General features: G+C 51.9%; 1 protein-coding gene across 1 annotated transcript in view; it reads right to left on the bottom strand.

Annotated features, from left to right (window-relative positions):
- The window catches only part of LAMA2 (laminin subunit alpha 2), a 252,291-nt gene that overhangs the window by 75,097 nt on the left and 149,203 nt on the right, over nt 1–27,991 (bottom strand). Inside the window, 5 exon segments of the mRNA XM_068167889.1 lie at nt 5,142–5,258; nt 11,683–11,785; nt 19,308–19,446; nt 24,110–24,273; nt 26,598–26,714. Coding sequence (XP_068023990.1) covers nt 5,142–5,258; nt 11,683–11,785; nt 19,308–19,446; nt 24,110–24,273; nt 26,598–26,714 — 640 coding nt within the window.

Here is a 27,991-nt window from a genome sequence, read left to right as displayed (position 1 = left end):
GAGAAGAGAAGAGAAGAGAAGAGAAGAGAAGAGAAGAGAAGAGAAGAGAAGAGAAGAGAAGAGAAGAGAAGAGAAGAGAAGAGAAGAGAAGAGAAGAGAAGAGAAGAGAAGAGAATTAACCAGGTTGGAACACACCTCTGAGATCATCAAGTCCAACCTATCACCCAGCAACATCTAATCAGCTAAACCACGGCACCAAGGGCCTCATCCAGTCTCTTCTTAAGCACCTCCAGTGATGGTGACTCCACCACCTCCCTGGGCAGCGGGCAGTAGAATTTGCCATCTTGTGTGGTCCTTTGAGAGCTCCTATTTGACAGGTGGCATTCTCTTACAGCAAGGCATCACTGTTTGCAAGTGTGGGTTGCAGAATTTGGCCATTTAAGGCTTTATTGAGACATCAAATGCATTAGAGGACACAGTCTCAAGCTGTGTCAGGGCAGGTTTAGGCTGATGTTAGGAAGAAGTTCTTCCCAGCAAGAGAGATTGGCCACTGGAATGTGCTGCCCAGGGAGGTGGTGGAGTCCCCATCCCTGGAGGTGTTCGGGAAGAGACTGGATAGGGAGCTTGGTGCCATGGTATTGCCAAGTGAAATAACTGTGAGCTCTGTCTGCCTTTATTTGAACCTCCTTTATTCACCTTAGCTGTGTGTCTATTTTTGAGGCCATTATCTGAGGCCACACAGCTTCCTGGCAGTGTGGAAGTTGGAGTTTCTGCGGCTGAGAGCCCTGGGGCTGTTTAGTCTGGAGAAGAGAAGGCTGAGAGGGGATCTGATCAATGTCTATCAATAGCTGAGGGGTGGGGGTCAAATGGAGGGGGCCAAGCTCTTTTGGGTAGTGCAACAGTAATAAGACAAGGAAACAATGGCTACAAACTGGAACAGAGAAGGTTTCACCTCAACATGAGGAGAAGCTTTACGGTGGGGGTGCTGGAGCCCTGGAGCAGGCTGCCCAGAGAGGTTGTGGAGTCTCCTTCTCTGGAGCCTTCCCAGCCCTGTCTGGATGTGTTTCCTGTGTGACCTGTGCTGGATTCTCTGCTCCTGCTCTGGCAGAGGGGTTGGACTGGAAGATCTCCAGAGGCCACTTCCAACCCCTGACATCCTGTGATCCTAGGATTCTGTGGAGACTTTCAAACTCCTCATGTTCAAGTTGAATCTCCTGGGTTCCAGCTTATCCCCAGTGTTCCTTGTCCTACTTCTGGGCACCACTGAAACCAGCAGCAGAACAAGAGGACACAGTATGAAGCTGCACCAGGGGAAGTTCAGACTCGAGGTGAGGAGAAAGTTCTTCCCAGAGAGAGTTGTTAGCCATTGGGATGTGCTGCCCAGGGAGGTGGTGGAGTCTCCATCCCTGGAGGTGTTCAAGAGGGGATTGGATGTGGCACTTGGAGCCCTGGTTTAGTTAGTCAGGAGGTGCTGGGTGACAGGTTGGACTTGATGATCTTTGAGGTCTTTTCCAACCTTGGTGATTCTATGATTCTATGAAACCCCAGCTGGATGCATTGCTGTGTGGGTCTCCCTGGGTGATCCTGCCTTTGGCAGGGGGGTTGGGCTGGCTGATCTCTGGAGGTCCCTTCCACCCTCAATCATTCTGTGACTCTGTGATTCCTCTACTTATTTCATATTTACTGTCCTGTGCCCTAAGTCTACTGATCTCAGAGGCCCATGTTGTTTGGCTGAGACACCAGTCTGTGCACAAGAAGGGAACTAGTCACATCATAGCCCCAGGGGGTGGCATGCCATGAGCATGACACACTGAACCAAGCTTTTGTGAGTGTCTGACCTCAAGGATCACTAAACCTAGGCCATAACTTTGCAGGTAAGCTGAAATCTTCAAGCCATCAGAGTGTGCAAGACAGACAGCAAATAGGTTTTCATGCCAAGTTTTTTCACTTGCAGCCTGAACCTTGCAGAGCAGCACAAATCAGAGAGAGTATGGATTTTCTTTACAGAGGTATCTGAAGGCAGATCTTCAGTTCATCAAGTGCTCCTTGGGGAGAAAAGCTGGAGCAGATTGCACTGACAAAAAGCCTCTTGATTTTCTAAAACAATAGTCAGTTCATCACTGTCCATTAAAACACAGCCACATTATGGCTGCCTGTCTCGTGCCACCACAGCACAAGGCAGCTAACAACCCAAGACTTTGGGGTTTCAATGACTCTTACAGAGTTATGGTAAACAAAGGGGGAGGGTTTGGCTGTATGGAATTCATAGAATCAACCAGACCTCAGAGATCAAGTCCAACCTAGTACCTAATACCTAACCCCTCCTGACAACTAAAACCAAGGTTCCAAGTGCCACATCCAAGCCTCTCTTGAACACCTCCAGGGATGGGGACTCCACCATCTCCCTGGGCAGCACATTCCAGTGGCCAATTCCTCTTTCTGTGGAGAACTTTCTCCTCACCTCCAGCCTAAACCACCCCTGGCATACCTTGAGACTGTGTCCTCTTGATCAGCTGCTGGGTGCCTGGGAGAAGAGACCAACCCCCACCTGGCTGCAACCTCCCTTCAGGGAGTTGTTGAGAGCAATGGGGTCTCAGTGTAAGAAAGATGTTGAGTTGCTGGAAGGTGTCCAGAGAAGGGCAACAAAGCTGGAGAGGGGTCTGGAGCACAGCCCTGTGAGGAGAGGCTGAGGGAGCTGGGGTTGCTTAGCCTGGAGAAGAGGAGGCTCACAGGAGAGCTTATTGCTTATGTGCCTGGGGAAGTTTAAGTTGGATGTTAGGAAGAAGTTCTTCACAGAAAGAGTAATTGGCCATTGGAATGTGCTGCCCAGGGAGGTGGTGGAGTCACCATCCCTGGAGGTGTTCAAGAAGAGCCTGGATGAGGCCCTTGGTGCCACAGTATAGTTGATCAGATGGCACTGGGTGATAGGTTGGACTTGATGATGTCAGAGGCGTTTTCCAACCTGGTTAATTCTGTTCTATTCTATTCTATTCTGTTCTATTCTATTCTATTCTATTCTACTCTACTCTACTCTACTCTACTCTACTCTACTCTACTCTACTCTACTCTACTCTACTCTATTCTTTCTCCCCTGAGCCTCCTCTTCTCCAGGCTAAGCAACCCCAGCTCCCTCAGCCTCTCCTCACAGGGCTGTGCTCCAGACCCCTCCCCAGCCTCCTTGCCCTTCTCTGCACACCTTCAAGTCTCTCAATGTCCTTCTTGACCTGAGGAGCCCAGAACTGGACACAGGATTCAAAGTGTGGCCTAAGCAGTGCTGAGCACAGCGCACAAGGCCTTCCCTGCTCCTGCTGGCCACACTCTTCCTGATGCAGGCCAGGATGCCCTTGGCCTCCTTGGGCATTACAACTGTGCACAACACTTCAGAGTTCATTGAGGAAAAGCTGCTCTGGTCCTAAGTGATTTACAGCCTAAAAAGGACACACAGCAGCCAGCAGTGACTGCAAACCACTTTGCAACATAAATCAATGAGATTTCAAGAGCAAACCTCTGCCAGCTTCTTCTGTCAGATCAGTAAAGTCTTTATTCCTCTTGGCTTCAGTGCTGCTGGCTGAATTACAGTGGTTCATGAAACACTGGTCTCACAGGAAGGCTTTTCACATGGGAAGAAAAGACTGCCTCAGATTGCACCATCACTCCTGATACCATCATTTTCCTCCTGAGCCCTCCTGCAAAGAGCAGCACTGGGGCACCTTTTACCTTGCCACCAGACCAACTGATCCCATGGTGGTGAGCTGAAATTCCTCCCCCACCCCAACTGGTAGGAAATTACTCCCAGAGTAAACTTCCTTCCCCCTCCAAAGATCCCCAACCTGAGAACTCAGAAGTAAAATGGAAGTTATATTTACAGAAGGTAAACTACAATCTAGAAGAATAAAATGCAATGACTGTGTACAAACTAGGCTCACATCTATCTACAGTTCAGAGAAACACAAACACAGGGATCCCCTTGGACAGAATCACCCTACCCTGGACAGCCCAGAGGAACTGTTGGCAACCTTCTCCCTTTATTCCCCTTCCTGTTACCTCACAGACACAATATTGAGCCTGCAAAAGGTCAGGAGAGGGATAAAGGAGCAAAGCATCCAAAGCCACAGAGGGAGAAGTATAGAAGAGGAGAGTTTGAGCAGCAAACTATATCCTAGGCAGCAAGCCAATGGAATGAGGTAGACAAATCAGTTCTTAATCTTCTGGATCCAATGATCTGTTAGAATCATAGAATCAAGCAGGTTGGAAAAGACCTCAGAGATCATCAAGTCCAACCTAGTACCTAACACCTAATACCTCCTGACAACTAAACCATGGCTCCTAGTGCCACAGCCAATCCCCTCTTGAACACCTCCAGGGATGGGGACTCCACCACCTCCCTGGGCAGCACATTCCAGTGGCCAATCTCTCTTGCTGGGGAGAATTTCTTCCTAACATCAGCCTAAACCTCCCCTGGCACAGCTTGAGACTGTGTCCTCTTGTTCTGCTGCTGGGTGCCTGGAAGAAGAGACCAACCCCCACCTGGCTTCAACCTCCCTGCAGGGAGTTGGAGAGAGCAAGAAGGTCTCCCCTGAGCCTCCTCTTCTCCAGGCTAAGCAACCCCAGCTCCCTCAGCCTCTCCTCACAGGGCTGTGCTCCAGACCCCTCCCCAGCCTCCTTGCCCTTCTCTGCACACCTTCAAGGCTCTCAATGTCCTTCTGAAACTGAGGAGCCCAGAACTGGACACAGAACTCAAGGTGTGGCCTAAGCAGTGCTGAGCACAGGGCACAAGGACTTCCCTGCTCCTGCTGGCCACACTCTTCCTGATGCAGGCCAGGATGCCCTTGGCCTTCTTGGCCACCTGGGCACACTGCTGGCTCATGTTCAGCTGCTGTCCACCAGCACCCCCAGGTCCCTTTCTGCCTGGCTGCTCTCAGCCACTCCGACCCCAGAGACCTTTTACTCAGAGATGTCCAGCAAGTGCCTATTCTTGTTCATGACTAAGACTCTAGGCTAAAGCATTAGCCTCAAACCTTAACCCCTATGCAGCTCCTCTCAGTTGAGTTGTCTCTCTCTTACATCTTCATCTTCACCTTCTTATACCCTGGGCAATGGTCAAAGGAGACAGAGCACAGTCAGAGGCAAAGTTTAAATGAAGGAAAGTGAAACAGAAAGAGCAGGGCTGAGGCAGCAGTTGTGGCATGTTTCCATCTTACCATTAGGAATGGCTGAGAGCTTTCCCAAGGTTTCATTCAGAACTCCCAGGAGGATGGAATTGTTGTCATCCACATCTCTCAGCTTGCTCTGCATGCGGGCCAGGTTGTCTCCGTTGGCTGTTGGAAGAGCACAGAGCAGAGCAGCGTTCAGTCTTTGTGTCCAGCAGCCTGCCTTGGCACCTCATTTTAAAAGCATTATGATAGAATCACAGCATCATTGAGCTTGGAAAAGACCTTCAAGATCATCAAGTCCAACCATAACTCAGCTCCCATGAGCACTGATGTATATCCTGAAGCTCCACATCCACAGCTTCTTGAACACCCCCAGGGATGGGGACTCCACCACCTCCCTGGGCAGACTGTGCCCATCCCTGAGCACTCTTGCAGCAAACACATTTTTCCTCTTCTCCAACCTAACCCTCCCCTGGCACAATTTCAGGCTTTTTGCTCTTCTTCTGTCACCTGAGACTAGGGAGAATAGCCCAACCCCCACCTCATTCCAGCCTCCTTTCAGGGAGCTGTAGAGAGCAACGAGGTCTCCCTCAGCCTCCTCCTCTCCAGGCTGAGCACCCCCAGTTCCCTCAGCTGCTCCTCATGCAGCATGCCCTCCAAACCCTAATGAGCAAACCATTTATCATGAAGGGACATTGTTGCATAAATTAAGAAGTCCAGTACAACTGGTTGTAGGGTTCCCTGATCAGCATAGAATGGCTCAGGTTGGAAGGGACTTCAGAGATCACCTCCTCCAACCTCTCTATGATGGGCATGGATGTCCCTCAACCAGACCTGGTTGCCCAAGGCCTCATCCAGCCTGGCCTTCAACACCTCCAGGGAGAAGGCAGCCACAGCCTCCCTGGGCAGCCTGTGCCAGTGTCTCACCACCCACATACCAAAGAACTTCTCCCTAAGCTTCGGTCTAACCCTGCTCTCCCTCAGTTTCAAACCATTCCCCCTTGTCCTGTCTTTACACACCCTCATGCAAAGTCCCTCTGCAGCCTTCCTGCAGGATCCCTTCAGATACTCGAAGGCAGCTCTGAGGTCCCCCTGGAGTCTTCTCCTTTCCAGGCTGAACAAGCCCACCTCCCTCCCCAGCTTTCTTTAGCTCCCCCTTATTCTTTTGTGAGACAATGAACAGAATAGGAGATAAAAACCCAGAGGCTGTGGCTCACTTTGCCCCTATTCTAAAAATGTAAGGCTCTGTAAAACCAAATGTGCAGGAAACCATTTGTAAAGGGAAAACCAAAACAAAATGTGTATGACCTCCAAAAAATCCTTAGTGTATCTCATAGAATCATAGAATCAATAAAGTTAGAAAAGACCTCAGAGATCAGCAAGTCCAACCTATCACCTAATACCTAACACCTCCTGACTACTAAACCATGGCTCCAAGTGCCACATCCAATCCCCCCTTGAACACCTCCAGGGATGGGGACTCCACCACCTCCCTGGGCAGCACATTCCAGTGGCCAGCTCCTCTTTCTGAGAAGAACTTCTTCCTCACCTCCAGCCTAAACCTCCCCTGGCACAGCTTGAGACTGTGTCCTCTTGTTCTGCTGCTGGGTGCCTGGCAGAAGAGACCAACCCCCACCTGGCTACAACCTCCCTGCAGGGAGTTGGAGAGAGCAAGAAGGTCTCCCCTGAGCCTCCTCTTCTCCAGGCTAAGCAACCCCAGCTCCCTCAGCCTCTCCTCACAGGGCTGTGCTCCAGACCCCTCCCCAGCCTCCTTGCCCTTCCCTGCACACCTTCAAGTCTCTCAATGTCCTTCTTGACCTGAGGAGCCCAGAACTGGACACAGGACTCAAGGTGTGGCCTAAGCAGTGCTGAGCACAGGGCACAAGGACTTCCCTGCTCCTGCTGGCCACACTATAAACTGGTTAATGCAATATGCCAGGCCAGCAAAATTACAAAGCTGAGGAGAGGAGGTAAAGAAGGGATTTAACTCTGCTTATCAGCTGGAAAATGTGGAGCTAAAACTATTCATGTGCTGTCAGACAAGACAGGTTGTCAGCTCTTCAGCAAAAGAAATGCCAAGAGCTGAATTTCAGCAGCGACCTGACAGCAGTCTCCAGCTGGAGAGGAGTTTGGACAACTTATTTTCACTCTTCATTCATCAGCTTTGGCAAAGTTTGTATCTAGCCTCCAATCTGCACTGGGGCAAGGATATTTTTAAACCAGTAAGCTCAACATCAGAAGGAGGAGAAAAATGCTGCTGGCAAACAGAAAATCCCTCAAGTCACAGAGAGAATGAAGCTGGCAGGCAGCAGCATTCCTTCATTGGGAGCCAACATTTCAAACCCCAAGCACTCCACACAGGAGCACAGCCCTGTGAGGAGAGGCTGAGGGAGCTGGAGGTGTTCAGCCTGGAGAAGAGGAGGCTCAGGGGAGACCTTATTGCTCTCTACAGCTTCCTGAAGGGAGGTTGTAGCCAGGTGGGGGTTGGTCTCTTCTGCCAGGCAATCAGCAGCAGAACAAGAGGACACAGTCTCAAGCTGTGCCAGGGGAGGTTTAGGCTGGAGGGGAGGAGAAAGTTCTTCCTAGCAAGAGGAATTGGCCACTGCCCAGGGAGGTGTTGGAGTCCTCATCCATGGAGGTGTTCAAGAAAGGCTTGGATGTGGCACTTGGAGCCATGGTTTAGTTGCCAGGAGGTGTTAGGTATTAGGTGATAGGTTGGGCTTGATGATCTCTGAGGTCTTTTCCAACCTGGCTGATTCTATGTTTCTATTCTATGATTCTGTTTCCCCCACCCAGGTTGTTCTTTCTGCCTCCTGTCCCTGTAGAGAAAGAAGTGACTAAATCTCCACGTCAGTGGCTCCTGTCAGAAGCTTTGCTTTGTAAGGATTGTTTCAGCAGCTTTTGGGGGCAATATAAAAATTTCCTGTGATTAACAGCCATTTAACTGCTGGGTTAATTGGCCACAAGTCAGAGGACTGTTCTAATGCAGCAGGGAAACAGCCCCAGCTCCATCACAGCCCGGCCTGTGCTGCTGGCATGCACAGCAGTTGAGTGGCTGTGGTAGTTTTAGGCTGTGCCTAGAAAACTTCCCATGGATCTTGAGCAGAAAGTGGCAGAATGTGAAATAAATCACCACTGGATGTAGAAAGGAAAATAATCATAGAATCAGCCAGGTAGGAAAAGACCTCAGAGATCACCAAGTCCAACCTAGTACCTAACACCTAACACCTCCTGACAACTAAACCATGGCTCCAAGTGCCACATCCAATCCCTTTTTGAACACCTCCAGGGACTGTGATTCCACCACCTCCCTGAGGAGCACATTCCAGTGGCCAATCTCTCTTGCTGGGAAGAACTTTCTCCTCACCTCCAGCCTAAACTTCCCCTGGCACAGCTTGAGACTACTACACACTGTGCTGGGTTTGGAACTTGGCTGGAGGGCCGGGCCCAGAGAGTGATAGTGAATGGTGCCACATCCAGCTGACGGCCAGTCACTAGTGGCGTCCCCCAGGGATCAGTGCTGGGCCCTGTCCTCTTCAACATCTTCATTGATGATCTGGATGAGGGGGTCGAGTCAGTCATCAGCAAGTTTGCAGATGACACCAAGCTGGGAGCAGATGTTGGTCAGTTAGAGGGCTGAAGGGCTCTGCAGAGGGACCTCGACCGACTGGACAGATGGGCAGAGGCCAACAGGATGGCATTCAACAAGGCCAAGTGCTGAGTGCTGCACTTTGGCCACAACAACCCCAGGCAGAGCTACAGGCTGGGGTCAGAGTGGCTGAGAGCAGCCAGGCAGAAAGGGACCTGGGGGTGTTGATTGACAGCCACCTGAATATGAGCCAGCAGTGTGCCCAGGTGGCCAGGAGGGCCAATGGCATCCTGGCCTGCATTAGGAATAGTGTGGCCAGCAGGAGCAGGGAGGTCATTGTGCCCTGTACTCTGTTTTGGTTAGGCTGCACCGTGAGTCCTGTGTCCAGTTCTGGGCTCCTCAGTTTAGGAAGGACATCGAAATACTTGAAGGTGTCCAGAGAAGGGCAAGGAGGCTGGGGAGAGACCTTGAGCACAGCCCTGTGAGGAGAGGCTGAGGGAGCTGGGGTTGTTCAGCCTGGAGCTCAGGGTGACCTCATTGCCCTCTACAACTCCCTGAAGGGAGGTTGTAGCCAGGAGGGGGTTGGTCTCTTCTCCCAGGCAACCAGCACTAGAACAAGGGGACACAGTCTCAAGCTGTGCCAGGGGAGGTTTAGACTCGAGGTGAGGAGGAAATTCTTCACCGAGCGAGTCATTCGTCATTGGGATGTGCTGCCCAGGGAGGTGGTGGAGTCCCCATCCCTGGAGGTGTTCAAGAGGAGATTGGATGTGGCACTTGGTGCCATGGTTTAGTCATGGGGTCTGTGTTGATAGGCTGGACTCAATGATCCTCGAGGTCCTTTCCAACCTAAGTTATACTGTGATACCGTGATACTGAGACTGTGTCCTCTTGTTCTGCTGCTGGGTGCCTGGCAGAAGAGACCAACCCCCACCTGGCTACAACCTCCCTGCAGGGAGTTGCAGAGAACAAGAAGGTCTCCCCTGAGCCTCCTCTTCTCCAGGCTAAGCAACCCCAGCTCCCTCAGCCTCTCCTCACAGGGCTCTGCTCCAGACCCCTCTCTGCACACCTTCAACACAGATGCTCCATTAGTGCTGCACTAAGTATTTTCTTAGAGGACTTACACAGCAATCTGTCTGGGTAAAGGTGCAAGAAATAAACTGCTTTAGGTTGCACTGATCAGAAGATGATTGAATCATAGGCTTAGAAGAGATGTTTGTCCACAGATCATTATTCTCCTGCTCACCAACAGCCATTCCTCACTGATGTTTGTCTTAGCTGTTATGAAAGATTTTCAAAGGTCAGATCTCCCTAATCTCCTCAGTAACCAATTCAGTCCTTCTGGTTTTTAATCACAGGGACAATTTTCCTCCTGTGTGATCTGTCTCAGTGACTTTGAGATATCTGAGTCCCATCCTTGGAGAAATCTTGACATAACTGAAGGGGAACCAATTGAATTGTCTCTTCTTTTTTTCAGCCCACAAATTTAGATAGTCTCCATCTTTCTCCTCATGTCTCCTCCACTCAATCTCCAATTAATCTTCATGTCTTCAAGACTCTCTGCAAACCACCTCAGCCCCTGGCAAGTTCAATGCCCAGGACCATTGGAAAGTGCTGCCCAGGGAGGTAGTGGAGTCTCCATCCCTGGAGGTGTTCAAGAGGGGATTGGATGTGGCACTTGGAGCCATGGTTTAGTAGAATAAGGGTTGCTTAGCCTGGAGAAGAGGAGGCTCAGGGGAGAATAGAATAGAATAGAATAGAATAGAATAGAATAGAATAGAATAGAATAGAATAGAATAGAATAGAATTAACCAGGTTGGAAGAGACCTTTAAGATCATCAAGTCCAACCTATCACCCAGCACCATCTAATCAACTAAACCATGGCACCAAGCACCCCATCCAGCCTCTTCCTAAACACCTCCAGGGATGGTGACTCCACCACCTCCCTGGGCAGCACATTCCAATGGCCAATAACTCTTTCTATGAAGAACTGAGAGGCTGAGGGAGCTGGGGTTGCTTAGCCTGCAGAAGAGGAGGCTCAGGGGAGACCTTCTTGCTCTCTGCAACTCCCTGCAGGGAGGTTGTAGCCAGGTGGGGGTTGGTCTCTTCTCCCAGGCACCCAGCAGCAGAACAAGAGGACACAGTCTCAAGCTGTGCCAGGGAAGGTTTAGGCTGGAGGTGAGGAGAAAGTTCTTCCCAGAGAGAGTTGTTAGCCATTGGAATGTGCTGCCCAGGGAGGTGGTGGAGTCCCCATCCCTGGAGGTGTTCAAGAGGGGATTGGATGTGGCACTTGGTGCCATGGTTTAGTCATGAGGTCTGTGGTGACAGGTTGGACTTGATGATCTTTGAGGTCTCTTCCAACCTTAGTGATACTGTGATACTGTGAGCCACACTTGGATGCATTATTTCTCTCTCTCTTTGTGCAAAAACAGTGTTTTTTTCCCTCTGGGAACATGGTTTTAGCTCTCCTTGTTTTAAGAAAACTCTTGGCAGTTCCCTCCAATTGGTCTCTGTTAGGCAAACAGCTTCATTCTCTGCCTCCTCAGCATTTCCTGTCCTGGCCCAGGCCCATAAGCACCCTGAGGAGATGTGGTGTCCCTGCCTGCCAGTGCAAACCCTCCTTCTGCAGGACAAGAATGAAAACTTAATGCTGGCTTGGGGATTCTGCTCATTTTCTGCCACAGCAGGGAGTAAATCACAACCACCGCTCCCATTCCCCTCTCCTCCCCCCTGGCTCTTGCCCTTACTGCAGTTAGCAAGTAAAGATCAAGGTTCCATCCCCCTCAGCCTTCCTGTCCAAGAGGAGCACAGAGGGGAGGAGCATCTCTATGTCATGCTTGGACCCAATCCAGGAGAATCATTTCCCTGGGTACGTTGCTCAGTTTCAAGCCAGGTGATGAATTAGACTTCCTGCTGCTATGGCTTCTCCATGCTGGAAGCACAGGAGGCTCAAGTTGTTTCTGTAGTGTTTAATGGCCCTGAATGCCATGCTCTGCACATACCTTTGACATCATTGTCTAACATCTTGGCTTCATTAAGGACCCTGAGGCTTTTCTGAAGAGAGCTCTTGGCGCCGTCCTTGAGTGATCCTTGAGGCCCAGATGTCTGCAGACAAACAAGCAGTGTCATACACACAGGAAGGTCACAGGTGAGAGATCTACCACAGAATCACAGAATGGTTTGCTGTGGAAGGGAGCTTAGAGATTTCCAAATCCCCTGCCATGGGCAGGGACACCTCCCACCAGCCCAGCTTGCTCAGGGCCTCATCCAACCTGCCCTTGAACACCCCCAGGCAGGAGGCAGCCACAGCCTCCCGGGGCAACCTGTGCCAGTGTCTCACCACCCTCACTGGAAAGAGTTTCTTCATAATCTCCAGTCTCAATCCTCCCTCTCCCAGCTCAAAGCCATTGTCCCTCATCCTGTCACTCCCAGCCCTTGGCAAAAGTCCCTCCCCCAGCTCTCCTGGAGCCCTTCAGGCACTGGAATGCTGCTCTAAGTTCCCCCAGAGCCTTCTCTTCTCTAGGCCGAATAAACCCAACTCCTACAGCCTGAACCCACAGGGGAGGTTCTGCAGCCCTCTGATCATCTTGGTGGCCTCCTATGGACCCCTTCCAACAGCTCCAGGTTCTCTTGTGCTGGAGGCCCCAGAGCTGGAGGCAGTGCTGCAGGTGTGGTCTGAGCAGAGCAGAGCAGTGCAGAGGGGCAGAATCTCCTCCCTGTGCTGCTGCTCTCCCTGCTCTGGATGCAGCTCAGCACATAATTGCCTGCTGGGCTGCCAGGGACCAGTGCTGGCTCCTGGGGAGCTGACACCTTCAAATCTCTTTTGTCCCTTCTCTTCTAGGCTACTAGCCTTCTAGCCACTCCTCAGCCAGCCTGCATTGCTGCTTGGGATTGCCCTGACCCAGGGGCAGAATGTTGCACTTGGCCTTGTTGAGCTTCATGAGTCTGGCTTGGGCCCAGCTCTCCAGCCTGTCCAAGCCCTTCTGGACGCCATCCCTTCCCTCCAGCATGTCAGTTGCACCACACAGCTTGGTGTCAGCCACAAATCTTAATCTCAGATAGTTTTTTAACTAAAAAAGCATCCTCCATCACACCACAGGGGCTTTCATTTGAAAAGCATCCACCCCCACTCTGAGTGCAGAGACTGGTGACCCTCAGGGAGCAGTGCTGGGCCCCATCCTCTTTAACATCTTCATTGATGATCTGGAGGAGGGGATTGAGTTCATCATCAGTAAATTTGCAGATGACAGCAAGCTGGGAGCAGATGTTGGTCAGTTAGAGGACAGAAGGGCTCTGCAGAGGGACCTTGCCAGGCTGGACAGGTGGGCAGAGGCCAACAGGATGGCATTCAACAAGTCCAAGTGCCAGGGGCTGCACTTTGGCCACAACAACCCCAGGCAGTGCTACAGGCTGGGGTCAGAGTGGCTGAGAGCAGCCAGGCAGAGAGGGACCTGGCGGTGCTGGTTGACAGCTGCCTAAACATGAGCCTGCAGTGTGCCCAGGGGGCCAAGAAGGCCAAGGGCATCCTGGCCTGCATCAGGAAGAGTGTGGCCAGCAGGAGCAGGGAAGTCCTTGTGCCCTGTGCTCAGCACTGCTTAGGCCACACCTTGAGTCCTGTGTCCAGTTCTGGGCTCCTCAGGTCAAGAAGGACATTGAGAGACTTGAAGGTGTCCAGAGAAGGGCAAGGAGGCTGGGGAGGGGTCTGGAGCACAGCCCTGTGAGGAGAGGCTGAGGGAGCTGGGGTTGCTTAGCCTGGAGAAGAGGAGGCTCAGGGGAGATCTTCTTGCTCTCTCCAACTCCCTGCAGGGAGGCTGTAGCCAGGAGGGAGTTGGTCTCTTCTCTCAGGCGCCCAGCAGCAGAACAAGAGGACACAGTCTCAAGCTGTGCCAGGGGAGGTTTAGGCTGGAGGTGAGGAGAAAGTTCTTCCCAGAGAGAGTTGTTAGCCATTGGGATGTGCTGCCCAGGGAGGTGGTGGAGTCCCCATCCCTGGAGGTGTTGCAGAGGGGATTGGATGTGGCACTTGGTGCCATGGTTTAGTCATGAGGTCTGTGGTGACAGCTTGGACTTGCTGATCTTTGAGGTCTCTTCCAACCTTAGTGATTCTGTGATGCTGTGAGACTCTGACTGCTCAATAGATGGAAGGGCTTTTCTAAAGCAGATTTGTATGTCAAGCTGGTAGGAAATGCTTGAGGTTCTGAACCACTTCTTGTACAGTTTGTAAGACCAAACTCAGGTCACACATCATAATGAGGCCATCTCTTTTCAGAACACTCCTGACAGCCAGAGAACATTTGATATTAGTCATGGGTCATGCCCTGCTAACTGGGATGCAATTAAGAAGCAGTTACTTTTCATCTTCCTGGGCAGATGCATGTACTAAAACATTAACTGGGTGTCAATTAAATGCCACAGTTATTATTGGTCTTCATTATTTGTATAATGAGCAAACCCAGAGGTGATATTTCACATACTGCTAGATCTTGGATGGCTTTAAATGGCAGTGTAAAAGCCATGAGTTGGACTTGCCCTTTGCTTTGCTTTAAACAAATCATAGAATGGAATGGAATGGAATGGAATGGAATGGAATGGAATGGAATGGAATGGAATGGAATGGAATAGAATAGAATAGAATAGAATAGAATAGAATAGAATAGAATAGAATAGAATAAATTAAACCAGGTTGGAAGAGACCTTCGAGATCATCCAGTCCAACCCATCATCCAGCACCACCTAAACAACTAACCCATGGCACCAAGCACCCCATCAAGTCTCCTCATGAACACCTCCAAGGATGGGGACTCCACCACCTCCCCAGGCAGCACATTCCAATGGGCAGTCACTCTCTCTGTGTAGAACTTCTTCCTAACCTCCAGCCTAAACCTCCCCTGGCACAGCTTGAGACTGTGTCCTCTTGTTCTGCTGCTGACTGCCTGGGAGAAGAGACCAACCCCCTCCTGGCTACAACCTCCCTTCAGGGAGCTGGAGAGAGCAAGAAGGTCGCCCCTGAGCCTCCTCTTCTCCAGGCTAAGCAACCCCAGCTCCCTCAGCCTCTCCTCACAGGGCTGTGCTCCAGACCCCTCCCCAGCCTCCTTGCCCTTCTCTGGACACCTTCCAGCAAGTCAACCTCCTTCCTAAACTGAGGAGCCCAGAACTGGACACAGGACTCAAGGTGTGGCCTAACCAGTGCAGTGTACAGGGGCACAATGACCTCCCTGCTCCTGCTGGCCACACTCTTCCTGATGCAGGCCAGGATGCCATTGGCCCTCTTGGCTGCCTGGGCACACTGCAGGCTCATGTTCAGCCTACCATCAACCAGCACCCCCAGGTCCCTCTCTGCCTGGCTGCTCTCAGCCACTCTGACCCCAGCCTGTAGCACTGCCTGGGGTTGCTGTGGCCAATGTGCAGCCCCTGGCACTTGGATGTGTTCAATCTCCTGCCCTTGGACTCTGCCCACTGATAGGTCAAGAGGAAATGGGCTCAAACTGGAACCCAAGAGGTTTTGCTTGAACCTGGAGAGAAACTTCTTTGCTGTGGAGGTGCTGTAGCACTGAGCAGGCTGCCCAGAGAGGTTGTGGAGTGTCCTCAAACCCACCTGGATGTGCTCCTGTGCAGCCTGCTCTGGGTGACCCTGCTTTGGAAATGGGGCTGGACTTGATGATCTCTGGAGATCCCTTCCAGCCCAGCCACGCTGTGATTCTCTAAAACTGTGATTGTGATCTGTAGGATCTGCAGGAGGATCTGCTAACATGGCTCCCCTCTCCAGTCAGCTACTGCCCTGGCTAAGGAATGGGATGTTGAAGCTACTTGAAAGCTTGAGATTTCTCATCTGTGATGGATTTATTTTGCTGCCAGAGAGGAGAGCAGATCCATCACTAAAAGCTTGGGAGGATTTGTTCTGTCATATTTTTAATCCTTTTTTTGTTTACCCTAGTCCTTCTTCAGGCTTCCTGCAATCAGGATGGAATTTAAGCATCTTGTACACCTTGCTTGTAGCAACATTAGCTTCACTGGAAACTTCTTGCCTCAAAGGGTTCTCAAAGCCTGGCACAGGCTGCCCAGGGAGGTGGTTGGATCCCCATCCCTGGAGGTGTTTGAAAGGGGCAGAGATGTGGTGCTGAGGGCCATGGCCTAGCAGCAGCCTTGGTAGAGTTAGAGAATGGTTGAACTTGATGAACTTAAAGGTCCTTTACAATCAAAACCTATCTATGACTACAACCAAAACCTATCTATGACTTTAGAACCATGGACAGCCCTGAGGAAGGGGCACTCCTGCTCCCATCTCAAAGCTCAGCTAACAGCTGGTTCTTTTGGGCCTGCAAAAAGAGGGACCCTGATTTTTCTGCTCATACAATCATATCTCTATGATCATCAAGTCCAACCATCAAGCTATGACCACCACGACCATTAAAGCATGTCCTGGAGCAGTTAATCTCTGCACTTAATGAGCAAACATTCAACAGACTTCCCACGAACCCAAGATAGAGGATAGAGAGGTGATGCCTGAACTGCACTATTATGCAATCATAGCATCACAGAGCTGTCAGGGCTGGAAGGGACCTCAAGGAGCAGCCAGTTCCAACCCCCCTGCCATGGGCAGGGACACCTCACACCACAGCAGCTTGCTCACAGCCACATCCAGCCTGGCTGCAAACACCTCCAGGCAGGAGGCTTCCACCACCTCCCTGGGCAACCTGTGCCAGGCTCTCACCACCCTCCTGGGGAACAACTTCTTCCTCACAGCCAATCTCAATCTCCCCATTTCTAGTTCTGCTCCATCCCCCCCCAGTCCTATCCCTCCCTGACACCCTCAAAAGTCCCTCCCCAGCTTTCTTGGAGCCCCCTGCAGATCCTGCAAGGCCACAATTAGGTCTCCTGGGAGCCTTCTCCTCTCCAGCCTGCACAACCCCAACTCCCTCAGTCTGTCCTCACAGCAGAGCAGCTCCAGCCCTCTGCTCCTCCTCCTGGCCCTGCTCTGGACACCTTCCAGCACCTCCAGATCCTTCCTGGCACAGAGGCTCCAGAGCTGGCCCCAGAGCTCCAGCTGTGGTCTCAGCAGAGTGGAGCAGAGGGGCAGAATCCCCTCCCTGGCCCTGCTGGCCACACTTCTCTTGCTGCAGCCCAGGCTCTGCTTGGCTCTCTGGGCTGCAAGTGCTCCCTGTTGGCTTCTGTTGAGATTCTCCTCCCCCAGCACCCCCAAGGCCTTTTCTGCAGGGCTGCTCTCCAGCCAGTCCCTGCCCAGCCTATATTGGTGCCTGGGATTGCCTTTACCCAGCTGCAGGACCTTGCCCTTGGTCTTGTTGAGCCTCATGAGGTTGCCATGGGCCCAGCTCTCCAATTAACCTGCTTTTATCATCTGTCCTGAAATCCTCCCATGATCATCTATCAGCTAATGGTTAAACTCTGCCTTGCTCTGCAAGCAATTTGCAGGTAAACCTCTACTCTGTATCAATTACATTTAAAAGGCAGCAGCTGCCTCTATCTTCTACTTCATCATCCAGATTCCCTGTTGCACACAGACAGCTCACAACAAAACAGAAGCTCCCTCTAATGAATACATTCAATAGAGATGCTTAAAACCTCAGCAGATGCTTGAAGCCTCACCTTAATAACAGCCTCTTCCCTTGCTCCTCACTTGCCTCTGTTTATGTCACACTGTCCATCTTCACCTCTGTCCCTTTCAAATTATCTCTCCACTTCCTCTCCATGGCTTAATCAGCCAGCTCACCCTCTGAGACAGATTTCTTTTGTAGCCCCACTGTAATTGCTTCCTTTGTTTCATGGCTTCTCTATGTGTCTTTTCCTATTCAATCCTCAGAACAGCTGCCTGCCTCACTCCATTCCAGTCATCAGAGGAGCAACAGAGAGCTATCTGTGGCCAGTCCTAATGAGGAAAAGGAGAAGAAGTAAGGAGAATAATTCCACAGCTCCTTGTTTACCTCTGCAGTGTAATTAGGAGTTCCAGTGAAACAAATCATTTACAGAGAGCTGGTGGATGCTGCTGTGTGAGGTGAATTATCCCCATCCAGACAGAGATCTGGTGATCAGTGTGATCTGGAGTGGAAGCTGGCACTGTAAACAGCCTGGAAATATTAGAGTTGTGGTGCAGTGGCTAGATGGCTTCATCCCTCTCCTAAACACAGGCCTTGACAGCATGTGATTGCTGTGGCTGTCCTCCTAATCCATTTGACTGAAGGAGCTCTCTGCAGGCTGCCTTTAGCCACTTACAAGTGCTATAACTACAGGTTGCTTCGGCTCATCTCTGTGCCTCTGCATCAAGCACAGGGTTTGGCACTTCCCATTATCCTGTCACTGACTCTGAAGTGCACCTTGGCAGCTCTCTGACCACCTTCCGCAGCTGAGACACTGAGTCCTTTGATAGCTGACATATAAAAGTAGTTCTGGTTATGCCCAGGGAGCTTTCTGCTCACCATATAGAATCATAGAATCACTAAGGTTGGAAAAGACCTCAGAGATCATCAAGTCCAACCTGTCACCCAGCACCTCATGGCTAACTAAACCATGGCTCCAAGTGCCACATCCAATCCCCACTTGAACACCTCCAGGGATGGGGACTCCACCACCTCCCTGGGCAGCACATTCCAATGGTTAACAACTCTGTCCCTGAAGAACTTTCTCCTCACCTCCAGCCTAAATTTCTCCCAGCACAGCTTGAGACTGTGTCCTCTTGTTCTGGTGCTGGGTGCCTGGGAGAAGAGACCAACCCCCACCTGTCTCAATGTCCTTCTTGAGCTGAGGAGCCCAGAACTGGACACAGGACTCAAGGTGTGGCCTAAGCAGTGCTGAGCACAGGGCACAAGGACTTCCCTGCTCCTGCTGGCCACCCTGCTTTGTTCTTTTGTTTTCAGAACAGGGCGTTAACCCACCACAGGGCTGCTCAGCCTGGAGAAGAGAAGGCTCTAGGGAGACCTTAGAGCAGCCTTGCAGGACCTGAAAAGGGCTCCTGGAGAGCTGAGGAGGGACTTTTGACAAGGCTGGGAGTAACAGAATGAGGAACAATGGCTTTGAGTTGGGAGAGGAGAGATTGAGAGTGGAGATGAGGAAGAAATTGTTGAGAGGGTGGTGAGACACTGGCACAAGTTGCCCAGGGAGGCTGTGGCTGCCTCCTCCCTGGAGGTGTTCAAGGCCAGGCTGGATGAGGCCTTGAGCAGCCTGTGCTGGTGGGAGGTGTCCCTGCCCATGGCAGGGGCTTGGAACTGGCTGATCTTCGAGGTCCCTTCCAAGCCAAACCATTCTGTGATGATTCTATGGTGAGTCAGTGAAGGCATGGATCCTTTAGATACAAGTAAAACATCTGTTAAATAAAACCCAGCTGCATTGAGTGTTGGGTGACCTACACTGCTGACTGAAAGCTGAGCCACAGGCAGAGACTGAGAGGTAGAAAACCAAGGGAAGCAAAACAACAGGGAAAAAGGGAAAGGAAAACAAGGGATGGGAGGAGGACATGGGGATGCAGTCTGAAGGTACCCAGAGCTCTGACTGGGGCACAGCTTCCTGATCTTAGCACAAGTGGCAAGGGCCTCTAAATAAAGTGAGGGGATGGGAAACACATGGAGCACAGTCCCACAGCAAACCTCAGCCTCCTTCCCTGCTGACTTCTTTTCCTTACCGCTTCCATAGCTTCATTTGCACGAGCCTTGGCTTCCTGGGCCACTCTCTCAGCCTCATCTGTGGAATCCTTGATGTTAGTGTAAGCATTGAAGGCACGGGTGGCGTTGAAGGAGAGGTTCTTGGCTTCAGCAAGGATTCTGTTGGGATGGGGAAAGCAAACAGAGAAGCATAGAATCAAGAAGGTTGCAAAAGACCTCAGAGATCAGCAAGTCCAAGCTGTCACCCAACACCTCATGACTATCTAAAGCATGGCTACAAGTGCCACATCCAATCCCCTCTTGAACACTTCCAGGGATGGGGTCTCCACCACCTCCCTGGGCAGCACATTCCAGTGGCCAATTACCCTTGCTGGGAAGAACTTTCTCCTCACCTCCAGCCTAAACCTCCTCTGGCACAGCTTGAGACTGTGTCCTCTTGTTCTGCTGCTGGGTGCCTGGGAGAAGAGACCAACCCCCACCTGGCTACAACCTCCCTGCAGGGAGCTGCAGAGAGCAAGAAGGTCTCCCCTGAGCCTCCTCTTCTCCAGGCTAAGCAACCCCAGCTCCCTCAGCCTCTCCTCATAGGGCTGTGCTCCAGACCCCTCCCCAGCCTCCTTGCCCTTCTCTGGACACCTTCAAGTCTCTCAATGTCCTTCTTGAGCTGAGGAGCCCAGAACTGGACACAGGACTCAAGGGGTGGCCTAAGCAGTGCTGAGCACAGGGCACAAGGACTTCCCTGCTCCTGCTGGCCACACTGCTCCTGATGCAGGCACACGAAACCTGCTAGCAGAGCTCAGCAGCACACAGTGCCCTGCCTGCTCAACTTCCAGCCATCTGTCTCTGTACACAGCCTGATGCCTGTGATGTTTTTCCTGAATAAAGGGTAAATGAGCTGAAAATCCTCACCTGCACTAGGCAAGAATGGATTCACACTTGGAGTCTTGCCTCTCTGGGAAGTGCTCTAGCTGCCAAGTTGTATGGCACTATGAGGGAGGCAGGGACTACTCCAGCTGGACCTAGTCCACCTATTCATTCATTCCAGGAATGAAATACTTCATTCCTCAGACTCTGTGTGAGGAAGAAAAGAGACATTCCTTCTCTAACCTGGTAATTAATCTGCTCCCTGGGGAACTGGGCCAGCTGGGCTCCAGCCCTTGCTTCAGTGGGTATGGAATGATTGCTACAGATTGTAATAGGGGAGACAAAGGAGATGGAGGGTGCAATCCCTGGGCTCCATGAGCAGTTAACAGAGGGAGAGAGTCCCCTCTGCATCACTCCTGGAGAAGCAGCTCTCTTCCCAGCTACAGGCTGCAGTGTTTGTGCTCAATCCCTGGGCTCCATGAGCAGGTAACAGAGGGAGAGTCCCCTCTGCATCACTCCTGGAGAAGCAGCTCTCTTCTCAGCTGCAGGCTGCAGTATTTGTGCTCAATCCCTGGGCTCCACATGCAGTTAACAGAGGGAGAGAGTCTCCTCTGCATCACTCCTGGAGAAGCAGCTCTCTTCTCAGCTGCAGTGTTTGCGCTCAATCCCTGGGCTCCATGAGCAGGTAACAGAGGGAGAGAGTCCCCTCTGCATCACTCCTGGAGAAGCAGCTCTCTTCTCAGCTACAGGCTGCAGTGTTTGTGCTCAATCCCTGGGCTCCAGGAGCAGTTAACAGAGGGAGAGAGTCCCCTCTGCATCACTCCTGGAGAAGCAGCTCTCTTCCCAGCTGCAGGCTGCAGTGTTTGTGGGGCTGTGGTAGGGAGCTGTGCAGCCCAGGCTGGCTGGCTAGCTGCTGCTGAGCAAAAGGCTTCACATCCCTTCTGCTTAGGAAGGAATTGAACTGATTTTGCCAAGCAGCACTGATGTCTCCTCCTGAGCAGGTGATTAGCCACAGGGGAGAAATCCATCCTAATATATCCTTGTATAGAGGAGAAAAATAGCAGTGCTGGGGAGGTTAAATTCATGATCAGATACATGTTCTAACTGTCAAGAGAACATCCTCACCATTATCCAGGACACTGCTTGAAGCCTTGGAGGGTGATTGGGGAGAAAGGGCTCTCCTTCAGCAAGACCAAAGGGCATTCCCCAGCAAATTCAGCATTAACTGACAGACATTCAAGGGGCCGGTTGTGAAAAGAGAGACACTTTGGAATTGCTTAGACAGATTGAGAGGATACTTGCCAGTGAAATATGGCTGGTTGATGGCAGTGCACAAAGCCAATGGCTTTATCCTGATGCAAGATTACACAGCAGCTGGGGATTTCTTCACAGAATTATAGAATCAATAAGGTTGGGAAAGACCTCAGAGATCAACAAGTCCAACTCAGGACCTAACACCTCCTGACAACTAAACCATGGCTCCAGGTGCCACATCCAATCCCCTCTTGAACACCTCCAGGGATGAGAACTCCACCATCTCCCTGGCCAGCACATTCCAATGGCCAATTACTTTCAGGCCACCTCACCTCCAGCCTAAACCTCCCCTGGCACAGCTTGAGACTGTGTCCTCTTGTTCTGCTGGGTGCCTGGGAGAAGAGACCAACCCCCACCTGGCTACAACCTCCCTTCAGGGAGTTGGAGAGAGCAAGAAGGTCTCCCCTGAGCCTCCTCTTCTCCAGGCTAAGCAACCCCAGCTCCCTCAGCCTCTCCTCACAGGGCTGTGCTCCAGACCCCTCCCCAGCCTCCTTGCCCTTCTCTGCACACCTTCAAATCTCTCAATGTCCTTCTTGACCTGAGGAGCCCAGAACTGGACACAGGACTCAAGGTGTGGCCTAAGCAGTGCTGAGCACAGGGCACAAGGACTTCCCTGCTCCTGCTGGCCACACTCTTCCTGATGCAGGCCAGGATGCCCTTGGCCTTCTTGGCTGCCTGGGCACACTGCTGGCTCCTGTTTAGGCAGCTGTCAATCAGGACCCCCAGGTCCCTCTCTGCCTGGCTGCTCTCAGCCACTCTGACCCCAGCCTGTAGCACTGCCTGGGGTTGTTGTGGCCAAAGTGCAGCCCCTGGCACTTGGACTTGTTGAATGCCATCCTGTTGGCCTCTGCCCATCTGTCCAGCCTGGCAAGGTCCCTCTGCAGAGCCCTTCAGCCCTCTAACAAAGCAACTCCTGCCCCCAGCTTGCTGTCATCTGCAGATCTGCTGATGCAGTCATCAATGCCCTTCTCCAGATCATCAATAAAGATATTGAACAGGCTGGGGCCCAGCACTGCTCCCTGGGGCACACCACTGGTGCCTGGCTGCCAGCTGGCTGTGGCACCATTCACCACCACTGCTGCAAGAGTGGCCAGGGACTGGCACAGGCTGCCCAGGGAGGTGGTGGAGTCCCCATCCCTGGAAAGTGTTCCACAAACCTGTGGCCATGGCACCTGGGGCCATGGTTTCATGGCCATGGTGGTGTTAGGTTGATAGTTGGACTCAATGATCTTGGAGGTGTCTTCCAACCAAAACAATTCTGTGATTCTAGAGTGCTTGTTCTGAGTAAATGTTGATGCAAACACAGAGAGGCCTCTCTAAGGCAAAGGTTTTTATCACATCAACATAGCACTATGGTAAGTGAAACAGTGCTGTGAGTGCAGCTGAGGGCACTGCTTGCAGCCTATAGGGGTCACAAGAGGTAAGAAAGGGTTTGCATGAGGAACAGACACAAATGAACCACATGGGGAGCTGTAAACTCACATCCAACCCAGGTTATTTCTATGCTCTCACTGACAGATGTCAGGGCAGAGGAGAATGGTGCCACAGCCAGCACTGGGCCAGGCACCAGTGGTGTGCCCCAGGGATCCGTGCTGGGCCCCATCCTGTTCAATAGCTTCACTGATGATCTGGATGAGGGCATTGAGTCCATCATCAGTAAATGTGCAGATGACAGCAAGCTGGGGGCAGGAGTTGATATGCTGGAGGGCAGAGAGGCTCTGCAGAGGGACCTTGCCAGGCTGGGCAGATGGGCAGTGGCCAAGGGCAGGAGATTGAACACATCCAAGTGCCAGGTGCTGCACATTGGCCACAGCAACCCCAGGCAGTGCTACAGGCTGGGGTCAGAGTGGCTGAGAGCAGCCAGGCAGAGAGGGACCTGGGGGTGCTGGTCGATGGTAGGCTGAACATGAGCCAGCAGTGTGCCCAGGCAGCCAGGAGGGCCAAGGGCATCCTGGCCTGCATCAGGAAGAGTGTGGCCAGCAGGAGCAGGGAGGTCATTCTGCCCCTGTACACTGCACTGGTTAGGCCACACCTTGAGTCCTGTGTCCAGTTCTGGGCTCCTCAGTTTAGGAAGGAGGTTGACTTGCTTGAAGGTGTCCAGAGAAGGGCAACAAAGTTGGTGAGGGGCTTGGAACACAGCCCTGTGAGGAGAGGCTGAGGGAGCTGGGGTTGCTCAGCCTGGAGAGGAGGAGGCTCAGGGGAGACCTTCTTGCTCTCTCCAACTCCCTGAAGGGAGGTTGTAGCCAGGAGGGGGTTGGTCTCTTCTCCCAGGCAGCCAGCAGCAGAACAAGAGGACACAGTCTCAAGCTGTGCCAGGGGAGGTTTAGGCTGGATGTCAGGAAGGAGTTCTACACAGAGAGAGAGATTGTCCATTGGGATGTGCTGCCTGGGGAGGTGGTGGAGTCCCCATCCCTGGAGGTGTTCAGGAGGAGACTTGCTGGGGTGCTTGGTGCCATGGGTTAGTTGATTAGGTGGTGTTGGATTGGTTGATGGGTTGGATGTGATGATCTTGAAGGTCTCTTCCAATCTGGTCTATTCTATTCTATTCTAGTCTATTCTAGTCTAGTCTAGTCTAGTCTATTCTGCCAAGCAATTTTACAGAGCTCTGCTTCCTGACTTTCCCCTGGCCAGCCCCTGGCTGCCTTACCCATCCAGGACTGCAGAGGAGTCATTCAGCTGGGCTGCATGGGTCTCAGCTTGCAGGACCTTTTCTGGAAGCATCCTGTCACGGACTTCTTGTGTCAAGTCATCTATTTTATCCTTCAGCTGATCAGACATGGGCTGGATCTTATCTGCAACACCTTCCACATACTGCAAATGACAACAGAAAGGCCTTTCAGCTTTCAAGGACATTAAATTGTCACAACTAAGCAGTGGCAGAGGATTCAGGGCCCTTTGAGGGTCTCTAATGTATTTTTGCTTGTCAAGGTATCTTGGAGAGAGATTTTGACAAGGGCTGGGGGTGACAGGGTGAGGACAATGGCTTTGAGCTGGGAGAGGAGAGACTGAGACTGGAGATGAGGAAGGAATTCTTGACAGTGAGGATGCTGAGACACTGGAACAGGTTGCCCAGGGAGGCTGGGCACCTTCCCAAGAGGTGTTCAAGGCCAGGTTGAGCCTTGAGCAACCTGGGCTGGTGGGAGGTGTCCCTGCCCATGGTAGAAAGGGTGGAACCTGATGATTTTTAAGGTTCCTTCTAGCCCAAACCACTCTGTGATTCAATAATTTTGCAGTTTTAGTAAGGACCATACTTTCTGAACATCCACCATTCCTGTTCCAACAACCCATTGCCATTTGTTTCTTTTCCAGTTTTCCCCTTCATTGAACAATTTTCAAGGTAAGATGGACATAGTTCCAGAACCAATAATGTCCTGGAGCTCTGGGGCCAGTGCTGGAGCCTCTGTGCCAGGAAGGATCTGGAGGTGCTGGAAGGTGTCCAGAGCAGGGCCACGAGGAGGAGCAGAGGGCTGGAGCTGCTCTGCTGTGAGGACAGACTGAGGGAGTTGGGGTTGTGCAGGCTGGAGAGGAGAAGGCTCCCAGGAGACCTAATTGTGGCCTTGCAGGATCTGCAGGGGGCTCCAAGAAAGCTGGGGAGGGACTTCTGAGGGTGTCAGGGAGGGATAGGACTGGGGGGGATGGAGCAGAACTAGAAATGGGGAGATTGAGATTGGCTGTGAGGAAGAAGTTGTTCCCCATGAGGGTGGTGAGAGCCTGGCACAGGTTGGCCAGGGAGGTGGTGGAAGCCTCCTGCCTGGAGGTGTTTGCAGCCAGGCTGGATGTGGCTGTGAGCAACCTGCTGTGGTGTGAGGTGTCCCTGCCCATGGCAGGGGGGTTGGGACTGGCTGAACCTTGAGCTCCCTTCCAACCCTGTGATTCTATTTCAAGATTTATACCTCCTTTTTCCCCAGCTGACCTCAAACTCTGCTGATAAAACTCTTAAAGCAGAACTTTCAAAACCATTATGTAGAGTGTGAGTGCAATCTTCTCCTCTCCCTGCTCTATCTAGGCTTCCAAATCGTTGCCACAGGCAAGAAATGATTCCTGAAGTGTCCTTCTGATGTGCACACACGGTTTGTGGGCAGGAAAATCTCCATCTAGATCACAGAGTGGCAGCCAGATTGTGCCTGGGTCTGCTGCATCTGCAAGTCTGAAGATGAAGTCTCAGCTCTGGGGAGACCCCACCTGGAGTACTGCCTCCAGTTCTGGAGCCCCTATTGCAAGAGGGATCTGGAGGTGCTGGAAGGTGTCCAGAGCAGGGCCAGGAGGATGAGCAGAGGGCTGGAGCTGCTCTCCTGTGAGGACAGACTGAGGGAGTTGGGGCTGTTCAGTCTGGAGAGGAGAAGGCTCTGAGGTGACCTCATTGTGGCCTTCCAGGATCTGAAGGGGGCTACAGGAAGGCTGGGGAGGGACTGCTCAGGATCTCAGGGAGTGATAGGACTAGGGGGAATGGAATGAAGCTAGAGGTGGGGAGATTCAGGCTGGAGGGGAGGAGGAAGTTCTTCCCCATGAGAGTGGTGAAGCCCTGGAATGGGTTGTGCAGGGAGGTGGTTGGGGCCCTGTCCCTGGAGGTGTTTAAGGCCAGGTTGGATGAGGCTCTGGCCAGGCTGATCTAGTGTGGGGTGTCCCTGCCCATGGCAGGGGGGTTGGAACTGGATGATCCTTGTGGTCCCTCCCAACCCTGACTGATTCTGTGATACTATGATACTATGAAGTCACTACTGCAAGCTGAATATTGTATTATTACAAGCAGGCAGAGCCCAGGAAAAACCAGGAGCCAGCTCTGTGTTCTCCAGTGACTCTCTTGCATCTCCAAGTGAATTTTTCTCTAGCAGATTAGGACCTACAGCAGCTGGAATAACATAATCATTGCTTCCAGGTCAAATATTCCAAGGTTGAGAAATTAAGAAAAGAAATCAGATTTTGCTTGAACTCTCCACTTTGTTCCCTGCTTCATTGTACTGCTTCTCAGACAAGGATGGCAGAAGCCTACTGCCTGGAGGTGTTTGCAGCCAGGCTGGATGTGGTTGTGAGCAACCTGCTGTGGTGTGAGGTGTCCCTGCCCATGGCAGGGGGTTGGGACAGGCTGAGCCTTGAGGTCCCTTCCAACCCTGGTAGTTCTCTGACAAACCACTCACCTCTAGAGCCAGGCTGATTTCATTTGCAAGTCTGTTGGCTTCATTAAGGACATCATTCCCTTCCTGCAGGGTCTTTTCAACATCTTGTCTGCCATCTTCTACAGCTTGCTTCTTTTTCTGTGGGTTGTGTGCACACAAAGCAAAACAGGAGGTGTTAGCCAGAAGGAGGGTGCCAGAGTGAAATCCAGCAGCCCCAGTACAAGGCTTGCACTTTGGTACCATGCCACAAAGCCTCTTCTGGAATTCTCTGAGCTTTCACAGCAAGTGGCCATGATAAAGCACATACAATGTAAGGTAAGAGAAGCAGTAATTGGACACTGGAATGTGTGCCCAGCACCAGAATAAGAGGACACAGTCTCAAGCTGTGCCAGGGGAGGTTTAGGCTGGAGGTGAGGAGAAAGTTCTTCTCAGCAAGAGGAATTGGCCACTGGGATGTGCTGCCCAGGGTGGTGGTGGAGTCCCCATCCCTGGAGGTATCACAGTATCACTGTATAACTAAGGTTGGAAGAGACCTCAAAGATCATCAAGTCCAAGCTGTCACCACAGACCTCATGACTAAACCATGGCACCAAGTGCCACATCCAATCCCCTCTTGAACACCTCCAGGAATGGGGACTCCACCACCTCCCTGGGCAGCACATTCCTGTGGCTAACAACTCTCTCTGGGAAGAACTTTCTCCTCACCTCCAGCCTAAACTTTCCCTGGCACAGCTTGAGACTGTGTCCTCTTGTTCTGCTGCTGGCTGCCTGGCAGAAGAGACCAACCCCCACCTGGCTACAACCTCCCTGCAGGGAGTTGGAGAGAGCAAGAAGGTCTCCCCTGAGCCTCCTCTTCTCCAGGCTAAGCAACCCCAGCTCCCTCAGCCTCTCCTCACAGGGCTGTGCTCCAGACCCCTCCCCAGCCTCCTTGCCCTTCTCTGGACACCTTCAAGTCTCTCAATGTCCTTCTTCAACTGAGGAGCCCAGAACTGGACACAGGACTCAAGGTGTGGCCTAACCAACATAGAGTATAGGGGCACAAGGACTTCCCTGCTCCTGCTGACCACACTATTCCTAATGCAGGCCAGGATGCTCTCTCCAACTACCTGAGAGGGGATTGTAGCCAAGAGGGAATTGGTCTCTTCTCTCAGGCATCCAACACCAGAACAAGAGGACACAGTCTCAAGCTGTGCCAGGGGAAGTTTAGGCTGGAGATGAGGAGAAAGTTCTTCAATGAGAGAATTATTTGTCATTGGAATGTGCTGCCCAGGGAGGTGGTGGAGTCCCCATCCCTGGAGGTGTTCAAGAGGGGATTGGATGTGGCACTTGGTGCCATGGTTTAGTCATGAGGTCTGTGGTGACAGCTTGGACTCAATGATCCTCAAGGTCTCTTCCCACTTTGGTGATTGTGTGAT

Source organism: Melanerpes formicivorus, unplaced genomic scaffold (genome assembly GCF_026170545.1).
Source record: "Melanerpes formicivorus ecotype bairdi unplaced genomic scaffold, bMelFor1.0.p_v2 SCAF_124, whole genome shotgun sequence".
Taxonomy (NCBI): domain Eukaryota; kingdom Metazoa; phylum Chordata; class Aves; order Piciformes; family Picidae; genus Melanerpes; species Melanerpes formicivorus.
This window is presented reverse-complemented; position numbering and strand designations above follow the sequence as displayed.